We start from the raw sequence: 13,872 nt of genomic DNA, 5'->3' as shown, positions 1-13,872 counted from the left end.
TGTTCCCTAGCAACTTTTTTTGTCTTTTTTTTTTTTTATTCTATTGCTAAGCTAAAATTCCTGTTCGTAAAAAGCTGGGTGGACACCTCCAATACAACAACTGCTGTCATTCAATCTGCCACAGTTAGGCTATGGTAGGCTGGAAGACTATAGCCTGGCTGTTATCAATAATAGTCTACTTCAATGTTATGACAAAATAGCCATAATAATAATAATAATGGCTATTATTATTTTTATGCAAGTGTAATGCTATAGCTAATGCATATAAGGCTAATTTTAGCCCCAACAAGACTGATTTTGTGAAATAAAACAAACTACTTAGGCTTTTATTTTTAGCAACAGTGACGATGTTTATTATTACTATCATAACAGATCCATTTATTCATGGATCACGATTCCAGTGGTGGCTGCATAGAATTGTTTCCAATTCATCTGATTCAAACATTTCCAATAAATCCAGAGCGTTGTAAAGTACAAAAGTAAAAATGTATTGAAAAAAGATGTAATCATTTTCAAAATTCACAACATGTTTTATCTACAGAAATATTCTGCTTTAGTTCATATTTGTTGGCATTTAGACTTTCAAATACAACATTTTCACTGCGGTGAAAAAAGTTTTTTCTCCCGCTTGCCGGACACAAAACAAGGTGCGCACATTCCGGAGCGGTCTACGTAGCTCTTACAAAATTAAATATAAAAAAAAAAAAAAAAAATATATATATATATATATATAGGTCATAAAATATGAAAACAGACATTCAAAGCTTCATTGTAAAAACTCAAAAGAAGCTTTGAATGTAAATATGATATGACAAAAATGGCATTCAGTTCAGTCTCTAGTATGAATGGTCAGAATTACCGCTATGGCCATTCTAGTAGTTATAGAAATCCGGTAGTTCTAGTGTTAATCACTTTGGAAAGGTCACGCGCTGTTAGCTCTTTGTTTGTGTACTCCTGTGTATGACACGGGGGTGAGTAAATTATCAGGAAATTTTTATTCTGGAAGTGAACTAATCCTTTAAACTTGTCATTTAGGAACACAAGAAAACTTCAAAACACCTTATCAAAGCTATCGTTTATGACCCTCAGTTTAATTTGACAGAGCTGTGAAGGATAGACGTACAGTCCATTCAAGAGGTCGTACTTTCATTATGTCACATCATTTTCATATCTAAGGATTAAAATGTTCTTTGGAAAGACATATTTTAATGTTTTATTGGCTGAACATTTGAAACAATGGTACAGTACAACACACTTCTATCTCTCAGCCATTTGAGTAAAATTAAATATGGCATCTAACCAGGGTTATCGCTGTTAACTAATATTAAAACTAAAACCATTAAAAACAGTTTGACTGAAATAAATCCAAATATAAATAATAGAGGAAACTAAAATGAGAAAAAAATGCATTGGCAATTAACTGAAATAAGTTTAAGTTGAAGCACTAAAATTACTAACTGGAAACTAAAACGAAAATTAATTCTAGTAATAATAGTAAAAAATAAAAATCACATTGTAAATTAATAATTTTTTTTTACTAAAATTACAAAGAAAGCGGTAATATTGCTAAATATTATTACAATTTAAAATGTAATTTCTTCCTGTGATGAGAAAGCTGAATTTTCAGCATCATAACTCCAATCTTAAGTGTCACATGCTCCTTCAGAAATCATTCTAATGCCGATTTGCTGCTCAAGAAACATTTCTTATTATTATCAATGTTGAAAATGCTGCTTATTTTTATGGAAACTGTGATACATTTTTAGGAATATTTGATCAATAAAAACATAAAAAATGAAATGAACAGCATTAAAGTGAAAATATAGAATTAAAAGCCAATTCTAAACATTAATAAAGACTACTATAGTATATACATAATACTGCATTTATCCTGTCTACGGCCCATTTTTGCTATGAATATTTTGAGACTGGTTGATGAACTTATAAACAAGCTTCCTAACATTAGCGTGCCCATGCAAAGGGATCAGCTGATCTGCTTGGCTGGCATCTCGCTCAGGAGGTGGATTTTGGGGCTATGACATAACAGCTCATATCACTGTGTAACTCAGAGTCGACTCCCCTCTTTGCTACTGCACTTGACAGACCACCTGTTCCAACACATAAAAGGGCAAAACAGTTTCCTACAACATATCTGGTCCGATTGGCTGCATATACATCTAGTCCACCCTGTGATGGCTCAAAGGCATAACATCGTGTTTCCCAAACACCATTAGAACGGCAAAGTGAATACAGGAAGGGCTTAAAATATGGCAGCAGTGCAAACATTCATACAGGAACAAGAGGACAACCCACGGCTGCTGCTATGTGCATTAGCCAACATACGGTCTGAATATAAGCGAGAGGTAGGAGGAGCCGTCATTTATGTAATGGGGGTGTTGGAGTTGCGCTGGTTGCCTGGATGGAGAAGAGAAGAGGGGGAGGGGGAGAGGAAGGCACCAGCCCACCGCTCTCACATGTACACAGATAAGGGACACACTACCACCCTTCCCCCACGATCCAGCAGGAAACGCAACCATGGAAAGCTGGAGGGAAAGGCAGGTTTACGAGGGAGATCTACTAGATAGGAGATCTACTTGACCTACATATAATAAAAGGTCTTAGAAAACACACACAAATACATAAATGACATTCCTGAGATGCTTTTCAGAAGCTCTGTTATCAAATGGACTGAAAGCTCAAGCGACTGCATCACTTTCCATTCTCCAAGCAGTGTGAATGGACGGGAAAGCCATCTAATGAGTCAGTTGGAGAGATGTGAGGAGCTTATTCAGCGTAGAAATGCCGGTTGCATTCTAGAGCAAAAACGTTTCATACATGATGCATTAACACCAGTGCTGGTGTAGTGAATGTAGGTTACTGGCATATCCTAAGGCTGTGCGGATGCTTTCTGATGTGTGATTCTTCAAGTATTTGGTGCACCAAAACTTCTTACAGGACTGGTTTGATATTTTTTTAGGTATGCTCATGATTATGATCAAGATATGCTTAATACCAGGCCATTTTGCACCCACTTACTTTCCACCACCTGCTATTCTTAAAAAAAGTGTAAAAATGTAACTTGCATTGCATATGCAAATAAAATATAGCAACATTTACAGGAAATAAGGCATCCTATAGTAGCTGCTGATTAATACAGACTAAGAAAAATGAGTTAATGGAGGGGAAACACATCATGGTACCATATTTAGTTTAAACTCCTGTGCCAAAGATATAAAAGTGGAACATGACAGCTTGGATACTAATAGTTTCAGAAAACTACCACTGGTGAATCTGCAATAGTCCTTTCCGCCAACACTGCCAATGATGAGTATACTGAGAAAAATGCAGGCCACAAAAATTTCTAGCTGGTCATAAAATTGTATTTTATTTAGTGAATAATTGTATTGAGCAAGGAAGCATTAAATTGATTAAAAGTAGCAGTACAGGCATTTATGTTTTCTCTTTCAAATAAAGGCTGTTCTTTTAGGCAAGGCAAGTTTATTTATATAGCACATTTTATACACAATGGTAATTCAAAGTGCTTCTTTTAAACTTTCTATTCAAAGAAAAAAATGTATCATGGTTTCCATAAAAAATATTAAGCAGCATGACTGTTTTCAACATTGATAATAATAAGAAATGTTTCTTGAGCAGCAAATCAGCATATTAGAATGATTTCTGAAGGATCATGTGACACTGAAGACTGAAGTAATGATGCTGAAAAAGCAGCTATGCCCTCACAGGAATACATTTTAAAAAATGTAAAAATAGAAAACATTTAGTGAATTTTTAGTGGTGCAACGGATCACAAAACTCACGGTTCAGATCATATTACGGATTTTGAGTCACGGATAGAGTAATTTTTCGGATGAGCAAAAAAACAAACAAAATTTCGGTCAAATTTTTTAATGACTGAAAGCTTACTTTAAGTACTCCTATACCGCAAAAACTACCCGTGTAACTAATAAAGTCAGTAATAAAACAAGAAGAATTACACAATTTACAAGCACAGATGAATACAACTTCACACGTATGGATCATGGATCATCTACAGCCTTCTACACACTGCACGATTTTAGCAATCCTATTAGATCATTGCAAATCACACTGTGCGCCATGGATCTGATAAACTTGTGTACGACTTGTGTATGCAGACTGTACGATGACAACACCTATTGACTCATAGGCTACGACGCACGTTACTATAGAAGAATAAAACGTCATCAGCATGCGCCAGTGGTAAACAAAAAGAGCATGATGAATCACACTTTGGAAGTTGGTAGTTTTTATGTGTGCTGAAAAAAAGCGCAAGCGGCCAAAGAGGAAGGGATAAGAGCTCGAGTTATGCAGTTTTATGTTTTAGCGCCGTGTCGCGTTGATTTCATGTCTCGTTTCTATTGGCTGGTCAGTAAACGTGGGTCATAGCAGCAAACACATTGTGCGATGATCATGTTGAATTTCTTACACTGTCCGAAAATGATCGTAGGCCATCTTTGGACGCAAGACCGTGACAACGGTCGTCTTTGAAGCTTTCTCACTGTACGACATAAGACCACCAATTAGGAGCCACAATTACAGAAATCACCATGATTGTTTCACAATGCCAATCTTTCGTCTGGGACAGATGAAAATTGTGCAGTGTTTCTTGGGCTTAAGATCCGTTGCACCCCTAGTTATTTTGAATTGCAATACTATTTTACAATATTACAGTTTTTACTGTATTTTCACTGGGAAAGTTCTTTACTGTATCGTTTTACAGAAAAACTATTTTACTAGTATTTGACAGCTGGCTAGTGTTAATTTTGGACCACGTTAGTAACCTTACTGGCTTTTTGTCTAAGCAATATTCTAGGACCTTGTATAGTAGGGCTGTGCGATTTGGACAAAATAAACCTATCACGATTTCTTTGATCAATTTTCACGATTTTGACACAGACATGCTTTACAGTCATAAATGCATTCAGTGTGAATTTGAAACATATTTCAAAAGAAAACCAATTAGAGCTTTATCAAGAAGCTGTAACATGTCTCTAGAACAGACATAAGGCAAAATAATCACTAAGTAAAGGTGTAACAAAATGTCTCTAGAATAGACATGGCAGGAAAAAATTGGTTGCATTGGTCATAGAGCTCTTTGTGGCGTTGCCTCAGATGTTGAACTAGATTTGATGTGCCAAGTTCACACATACTCCGTCTGCAGTGCATATACAGCCTATGTGTATGTGGTGCAGAAGCAGCACGGACTCATTTAGCTTTCGCACAGGACGCGTTTGCAGTCCGCACCTGATCTGCGGCTGTTTACCACAAACATTTATCCATTATTTTGATTTCAAATCCAAACGTTGTTTCTGAAAATGCTTTTTCAGCATTGTGATTCTCTTTTATCACAGTACAGTAATACAATCTTTCATAGGCATTCACATTTAAACTCAATAAATATAACTTTGTTTAACTACCACCACGAGTGCCATCTATTATTGCGTTATCTAAAAGTGCACTTACCCTTGTTTTAAATCTAGTCAAAACGCCATGTGTTGACTGTGAAACAGTAGACTTTAATTATATGCATTTATGGTGTAATCACTAAATTTCTGTGTCAATCCATGTTAATTTTTACCGTGAGTAAGGCGCTGTCACATTAATTCAGCGCATGCAGCACAGCAGAAACAGACTCTGTGCGGACACGATCGCAGCATGACTGCTGCAGACGCACCGCTCCTGGAGCGCACTGCCGGACCGCAATCGCGTGCAGTGTGAACGCTCTGATCAGTTAACATGGGCGTGGACAAAATACGCACCACAGACGGAGTGTGTGAACCTGGCGTTACGTTTGTATGCCCGCCCGGTCTGTTCTGTTCTCGTGCTCCATTTAGGCGCGCTGCATTCTGATTGGTTCGGATAGCATACTGCGGGAGGTCAGGGGTGCGGAAAATCGTGCTGTAAAGCGATTTAGATATCGTGTACGCTCAAATCGCGATTTTATGACGATTTCGATGAATCGCACAGCCCTATTGTATAGTAAACAAAGATTCAGCTAGTAGACGCAATATGACCCCTTATAACATGAGTTGATGGAAACACATGTTGGACGATCACTCTGTAATTGCATGTCTAGAGACCTGTTACATTAAAAAGACACCTCCCACAATTTCTTTATCAACTAAACCAACATTTAAACAACAACTTCCACTGAACACACCATAAGGCTGTATATAAATAGCTACAAACCCAGTGCTACCCTTGTTAGGCCTTAATATCCAGTTACAAGCCACACAAACATCCAGACACAGATTAGCGTAGGGGACTTTTTCAGCATGCTGGGTCACACAATAACTAGATTTTTATCCAAGTTCATATTCCCAAAATGGTTCATCTCCATGATTCAGAAGCAGCAGCTTTTATGACCCTATGCTGACCTGTTTAAGAGGGGCCAAATGGCTATGAATCAGTATCATATGCAGAGTATGACAGCAACATCAGCTACAGCTAAAATATCTCCCCTTTGTGGAAGAATAAACTATGTCTCAAAATCCCTCCTTACCTTTATCAGGCCAGTCAGATTCAGAGTAACACCATATTCTAAACAGGCACGTCATTAGCCAATCAGATCATATTTGATGGTTAATATTAACTTATGTGCAACATTATTATGGATCAATGAAATTTTACTGTGGACGGGACTAATGAAAGCAACACCACAGAAATAGAGTCTGGTTCCGGCAGTAAACAAAAAATCCCATTCATCTTACAGGTGAATTGATTTTGAACAATAACTTATAATCCTTTAAAACCAGACCTACTGTGAGCTATGAGGTTGTTAATAAATGGTATATGCTTTTGTTGAAATCATAAAACTGCATTATTTCAACTTATTTTTTGAATAAAGAAATAAGTTGAAACAGAAATTCATTGGACAGTAGTTCTTTCCCTCATTGAAGTTGGTAAGTACACAGTCTTGTACCTTTGTCTTTTGTCCAGTTTTTAAATACTCTTTGGCTTCAAATAAAAGTATTGTTGTTCAAATGATTTGTAATGTTGTGATTCACCTCATAGCTAGTTGGTTTGGTTCATGGCTTATAAATCTTTAACAAAGACTTGTTTAAAATCCCTACGGGAAAAATTTATGAGAAAAATACTTCCAGAACCAAGGCCGCTGCAAAAGTGGACAAGCACTGTTGCACTCTATCGAAACTGTGCAACCAAACATAAGTGCTTGCTATGGTTGCAGCTGGTTAGAACAAAAACACAAATTCACATGAAAGAGATTTATCGCTTTTCACCTTATCGAGTTGCGCCTGGTTAGGACATGGTGTAATAGAACATTTTCTAGAACATGGAGTTTAAGATACACATCTCACATAATAATCTAGAATAGAGAATGATTATGATGATCTCCTTAAAGTCGCAATGAAACTGAAGTAGCGACAGATCTTTTCTTTGGTATTGTGACGTAAATCTGAGTGTAACGGATGATCAAAAAGCAGATGAACGTGTGCTTTGGGTTTAAGTAGACTAAATGATTGGAGAAGTCCTGTATAGTGTTGTGATTAAACATAATGAGGTCAATTTTTTTATGAAACGTGCATGGATGAGGTGTTCAAATTAATATCTATAATATGCATTTAGAAAAAAGACTTCAAAACATGAATTGTGACCATGTCTGTTGGTCTGTCTTTTGATGACTTGATGACTAACAATCATGAGTTTGAATGGTTTCACTACTTTTTAACATGAAAAACAGCATTGCCTAATAATAGGTGGCACACAAGCAATTTACAATAAACATAATAATAACAATCAGCTCTACTTTGAAAAAAAGTAAGGCGACCGATTTAATCCACTGACAGGCGACGGACAGTTCCAGGCGTACTAACCGGCTGATGCTTATGAAAACTGAGGTGTTGAGTAGTGAGTGAGTAAATTGTGACTGTGGAACGTGGGTGGTGAGAGTCACAGGGAAAGAAGCGAGCAGCGTGTGAGTGTACGTCTCTCTCCATGTTGAATGTGGGACGGCGTGTCCTGACTGCATCTGCACGGGGATGAATCAGTGGGTGTGTTTGTGTCACGTACACACATGGTGCAGACGTGCACAGGTCTGCTATATATCTCAGAAATAACTCACGGGACACACGGTCCCTTTGAAATGATGTGTGAATCATAGATGATGTTCCTGGTTAGAGGGCGTATTGGGATTCGGAGGGTAGAAAAACATATGGACCAATCACACAATACACAGAGTGCACACTAATAGATCTGTCATGAAGCTACTGCAGTCACCGACTGGTTAACAGTAAGTTTCCATACTATATACGGTGAATAACTGTAATTACATTTAATGTAATTTTACAGTAAAATACTGTTAAAATTATGTTTTTTGGACGTGAAAAAGAAAGTCATTGTATAATTTACAGTGAAACAACAGAATTCCCTGCATGACACTTTACATTTGATGTTTTTTCGTTGAAATAACGGTTTCTTATTAGTATTTTTTCTTCTCAGTTGTGTACATTAGAATTTTATCTTACATCTAATGGTATTAAATTAATTGTATTATTTCAGTATCATGTGTGTCACCATGATGGGGTTTAGTGTTTGTGTGAATGACTCTGTGTGCACCTTCTATATATTAGTATTTCCCTCTCCAGCTTGTGGAAAAGCTGTTTGTGATGAGCTTTGAATCATCATGTGACTTTATCATTACCATCTGTTAATGCTGGTTATCAGTATATTACAATGGTTCAAAGCAGATGTTAGTACTTCCCTAGGTTGGTATTTTAACATTACATCAGTTAATGAACATTTTTGTTTTCTGAATTTAAGTTAAGTCTGTAAAACCTAAAATGTTGCTACCTTATTTTTTATGAAGTTCTGGCAACCACAGCTGCCAGTATTTTACCATAAATAATTTTTTGAATTACAATTTTTTTTTTTACAGTGTACGTGGCAGTACCTGTTGCTAATTTTTTTTTAGTTTCAAGTCATTGTAGATTCGTTGGTTGGTTGGTGTTTTCATGTGAAGTAACAAGTTAAAATACTATAAAAAAGCAATTTCTTCAAAAAGTTCTTTGAACGTATTTCCGTACAAGTAGATGGAAGCACCTGCTGCTGAAATTGTTATTGGTCTTGGTTTTTCATTTCAAGCCATCATAGATTGGTTGGCGTTTTTGTGGCGAGTAACAAGTTAAAATACTATAAAAGTGCCTATTTTTGAAATTTGCTTTGGATAAAAACTTTAAAATGGATTCAGGATCGACTAGGCTAAAGATTTCTTCAAATGAGTTTTCATTATCATAGAAACCTAGTGAAAGTACCTTCTGCTGCAATTTTTCTTGTTTTTGATTTTTCGTTTCAAGCCATTGTAGATTCCTTAGTTGGTTGGTGTTTTCAAGATGAGTAACAAGTTCAAATACTATAAAAGAGCAATTTCTTCAAAAATGACTTTGAATGTGTTTTCGTACAAACTAGGTGGAAGTACCTGCTGCTGAAATCGTTCTTGCTTTTGGTTTTTCGTTTCAAGCCATCATAGATTGATTAGTTGGTGTTTTCATGGTGAGAAACAATTAAAATACAAAAAAATGTAAAATTTGCTTCGGATAAAACTCTAAAATGGATTCAGGATTGACTAGGCTAAAAATGTCTTCAAAAGACTTTTCGTTATCGTAGAAACCAGGTGAAAGTACCTGCTGCTGCAATTTTTCTTGTTTTTGATTTTTCGTTTCAAGCCATCCCTCTCTTTGTTGCTGGTGAAGGGTAACATGGAGGCATAGCCGTGCTCCGCTTCTGCAAATTCAAACAGAGACATTTAGAAGCTCATTAGACCACAAAGCACATTGGCTACCTGAAAATCAAAGCCATTGATCACAAACATTGATCATTTTTTTAGAACCTGGGAGAAAGGCACTACGTTAAAACGAACCAATTTCTTGCCAAATATCTTGCTTTTGGGTCAATGATGTCATCTGAACTGGAGTAAACCCAATAGCCAGCCGAACCACAACAGATAGACGGGAGGGGGGATGCACCAGAAACCCTCCACTGTATACCAACAGCAGTGCTTGAAAAATGCATTTCAGTTCCACATTTGCACACAAACATGTCATAAAAAATCATGAAAATATATATATATGCTATAAACGCTTGGGTTTTATCCCTAGAGAGCGTTAACAACACATTAGTGTCCCCTGTAAAAGACAAGTGTATGGTGACTAGCCAGCACACAGTCTCAGACATCTGAAGTGGCCACTTCTCCTGTTCTCCATGTCTTGATCTTCCCCAAATGTCATAACAACGTGGGGGGAAAAACCCCGTCTGCATATCATGCATTCACCTCTAATAAATAGGTCGAATAAACCATTTTTTGCTTTTCAGCAGACCAGCACCCTAGCAACAGTGTCAGGATTAATTTGCATGCCAGAATACAATTTTATATTGACTACAAATAAGTATCTCGTAATATGTCACTTTACCTCTTTCTCTCCGATCAAGATATTCAGCTGCTTCGATCAACATCTGCAGTTTCTCAATAGCCGTCATTTTAGGCAATAAACACCGATAAAAACGACAATGCGGGTCAGAAATAAACGAGGAAAAAAAACAAGCAGTAGCCCTTCGTTCAATCACGCTTCTTCCTCCTCCAGCGTCTCGACTAAGAAAAATCCAGTCAGGCGAATTTACTTAAAATAAAATTGTATAAGACAGCGAGGGAAATGTTTAGATTTGGGCTTTGTTGATATTTCAGAAAACCAGAAATTTGTACAAAAAATGGTAGTGGGGGGCTCTCAAAAATGGGGAATAAAAAAATATAACAAGTAAACACGCTGGTTTCCAAAATAGCTGGATGATAAAAACCGAATAAAAATGTCCCTCAGCTGCCAAAAACAACTTAATTAACTAGTCCTGTTCATATTAAACGAGATATTGGACATCAAATGTTAAAACTGGGAGGACAACACGACACGAACAACAAAAACCCTTCCAGGTTTGCAAAATCTGGCAACTCTTCCTGAAAGCATGTAAGTGGTGACACTCAGGAAGGTCTAAAGACTTTTATAGATGAGCTGTCAAACAGATAAGAGCTTACAGCTTTAGTTCTGCACTTGGTCAATTGTAGGCTCTGATACTGACAGCAAACGCTGTTAACTAGAGACCACCGTTGAGTCTGGAAAAAAAACAGGCAAAAATACTGGATTGACAGCTCGGTCAGATCGAGCTGATGAGGGTACAGGTTGCCAGATTGTAAAGCTTGTCAAAAGAAAAAGTATATTTAAGCAGCTGGTGATATTATTTTTGCTAATAATTTAGAGCTTTGGTGCTGCTCTGTTGGTTGCTGGCTGGAAAACAAAACAGCATTCAACCTTCTTCCTTCTTGTTTAATTAAATAAAGCGTCAATTTTGATATGCCTGTCCAGCGAGGTGGTAGACAATATTGTGTTGTGTAATAAAAAAAGGAAAAATCTTGATTGGTCGTTGAAAAAATGCGTTGAAAATAGGCTTTGAAATAGAATACACGGCCTCCCAAAGTCCAAACAATCGCTGGTTTCGATATTTCAAGCGTGACAAACGATCTGGCTACTTATTAAACAGCTCGAGCTGCACATGCTAAGCTGTGGCTGTGTGCAACTGAGGAAATTGAATCAAAAATAGGACAAAAAACACGCAGCTAGCGAAACCATAACGTCGTTGAGCCAGGCAGATGAGATGTTTGCTAGCTGCTGTCATGTTACTGTACGCCTCTCAGAGGCTCGGGAGAATCTGCGATTCTATTGGATGGACGATACAGGAAGCGGGCTTCTCATTGGATGCGTTTGCTGTCAATCTTCCAGAGCGCATCTAGAACGGACCAATGGCTGAGCTGCATTCGAAAGCGTGAATATGTGACTGCTGTAATGCGATTCCGCAAGATAATGGTGCAACTAAGCAGCACCGTAGCGCCATTTTGGAGCGAGGGTAGAACCTGTGCCGTTGTATTCTGGCATTTGCTCCTGAGCCAAAATGGCTCATTATGCAAATCGTGTGTTGTTGTTATGCTATGATTGGCTGTTCTGCCGCAGCACTGTCGCTTGTGATTGGACGCCTTTAAAAGGTTCCGGAACTCAACAGACACACCTCCCTTGTACATGCTGATGGTTAAAATGACTTGACATGATTTGTACGTTTTAAACAGATACCAGTGGAATTATTTTCTAATTCTCTTTACTTGTATTTATTTCTTTCTCTTGAGGTTTTTAAACAAATTAAGCACCATTAAAAATATATGATAGAGTTGTCATTTTTCAAAAACAAATTATATTTAAATTGCACAATAACACTGGACAGACAAAAATATTCATTAGGAGTTCCCATTTATTCAGTACTGCCAAATAAGGTATACAAGGCAATCAATTCGCAACATCAAATCCTTTTTAATATTTGCTCCTACAAACTAAACTGACGCGTACATTACAGCCATTAACTGAAAAACAAAACAGATGGAAAAACTGCTGAAACACAGATATACATAAACTCGGGGAAGAAAAGAGAATATACGTTTAATCACAAAGACATCAAAGTCGTTAAAACGTGGTTACTGACGACTCCATCAGGCAATGAAATCCAAAGGTCTGTTGAAACCACCTTTCCTGTTCATGTATTGCCTGCAAGAGAAATATGATTACATCATTGATCTCCTTCCTGCACCAAAACATTACATCACTGCCCACCAATGAGAACGTTCCTCATTTAGCTGTGCAGTACCTGCAGGGGTGATTGGCCAAATACATAACTGTTGCTGGGATATTAACTTTTCTCATAACACTTGCCATTTGTACATATAAAAAAAAAAAAGGATTCATTTATAAAATAAAGCCAGGAATTACAAATCACAGAACTAATATCAAGTTGAGGATCTTGGAGTTGGGCAGATGACCAGTATTAATTTCAGGAAAAAAATACACAGACCTGTATTTTCTCTTTTGCGACACGTTAAATGCAAACGCAGCATTGGATCCCTCCTTCTTCTTGCCCTGTTGAATAAAAATGACAACAATCGTACACCATACATTATGCTCAAATTATGTAAACATTACTGTGCATGAAGAAAATAAATAGGGAAGAATTTTATAGCACACAATTAAGATTTTCTATTATTGACTATTATTTTAATTGATTTTAACAGGAATATCTTTAGCATACACACACTGTCTAGCTGTGCCATCTTGTGGTTATTTAGAGGATCAGCTTCGCCACTTGAAACTGCTATTATTTGTCATATATAAAACGAATTAAATACTATACACATTATTGTAAACAAACGACAAAGTACATCTACTTCTCGTTTGGTTGTTCTTGTAGAATGAACCGTTTAGCAGTAAAGAAAGGGATCTCACCTTTGTGCTGTCAAAGGCTCCAAAGCCCATCAGTTTCATCATCTCGATTTCCTCCTCAGTCTTTCCTTGCATGTCCTCAGCTGCATGAGCAATCAGATGAGAAAGCACATCAAAGTGTCAGACATGGGTACATTCAGGGTCTGTTCTCAGCACCGTGATATCAGAATGAAAAGCATTCACATCCCATTTTACTTCTGTAGTTTGACACTTTTGAGGAGGACTTTTGACTGAGACATGTAGACTGAAGGTCAAGATCAACCTTGAGAGCATGCTGATGTAGTCTACCATTCAAATATATTAATGAACAATTATGACCATTTATTTTTCTTTGGAATAACATGAACTGATGAATCATGCACAATAAGACTATGAACATGTAGCTGACCTGAGGAAAAAAACATTTTGTGAATAATACCATACTTTGACTTTATTAATATGTAAATACAGCGAATTCTGGTAAACACAGGAACACGGACTAAACATGATTTTCTCACCTTCCTAACAAAAT

At 37.1% G+C, this 13,872-nt stretch overlaps 1 protein-coding gene and 1 long non-coding RNA gene across 4 annotated transcripts in view; both read right to left on the bottom strand.

Moving 5' to 3' along the window:
• Positions 1–11,698, bottom strand: part of mxd1 (MAX dimerization protein 1) — a 38,131-nt gene extending 26,433 nt beyond the window's left edge. The window contains exons 1-3 of one of the 3 annotated variants that reach the window (XM_016291240.1): positions 10,467–11,698; positions 9,681–9,780; positions 9,476–9,496 (exon numbers count right to left, since the gene is read on the bottom strand). In XM_016291240.1, the coding sequence (XP_016146726.1) occupies positions 9,476–9,496; positions 9,681–9,780; positions 10,467–10,533 (188 nt within the window). In that variant the 5' untranslated portion in view covers positions 10,534–11,698. Of the gene's footprint in view, positions 1–9,475; positions 9,497–9,680; positions 9,781–9,916; positions 10,041–10,466 lie in introns of those variants that run through there. The other 2 variants (XM_016291242.1, XM_016291241.1) reach the window with 2 other exon arrangements.
• Positions 11,699–12,322: 624 nt separating this feature from the next.
• On the bottom strand, positions 12,323–13,482 carry LOC107599599 (uncharacterized). The gene is made up of 3 exons (XR_001610677.1): positions 13,365–13,482; positions 12,937–13,001; positions 12,323–12,632 (listed from the first exon to the last, which is right to left on the bottom strand). It is a non-coding gene; the product is annotated as an uncharacterized lncRNA (long non-coding RNA).
• Positions 13,483–13,872: the final 390 nt, after the last annotated feature.

Source organism: Sinocyclocheilus grahami, unplaced genomic scaffold (genome assembly GCF_001515645.1).
Source record: "Sinocyclocheilus grahami isolate Dianchi unplaced genomic scaffold, SAMN03320097.WGS_v1.1 scaffold269.1, whole genome shotgun sequence".
Lineage (NCBI taxonomy): Eukaryota > Metazoa > Chordata > Actinopteri > Cypriniformes > Cyprinidae > Sinocyclocheilus > Sinocyclocheilus grahami.
This window is presented reverse-complemented; position numbering and strand designations above follow the sequence as displayed.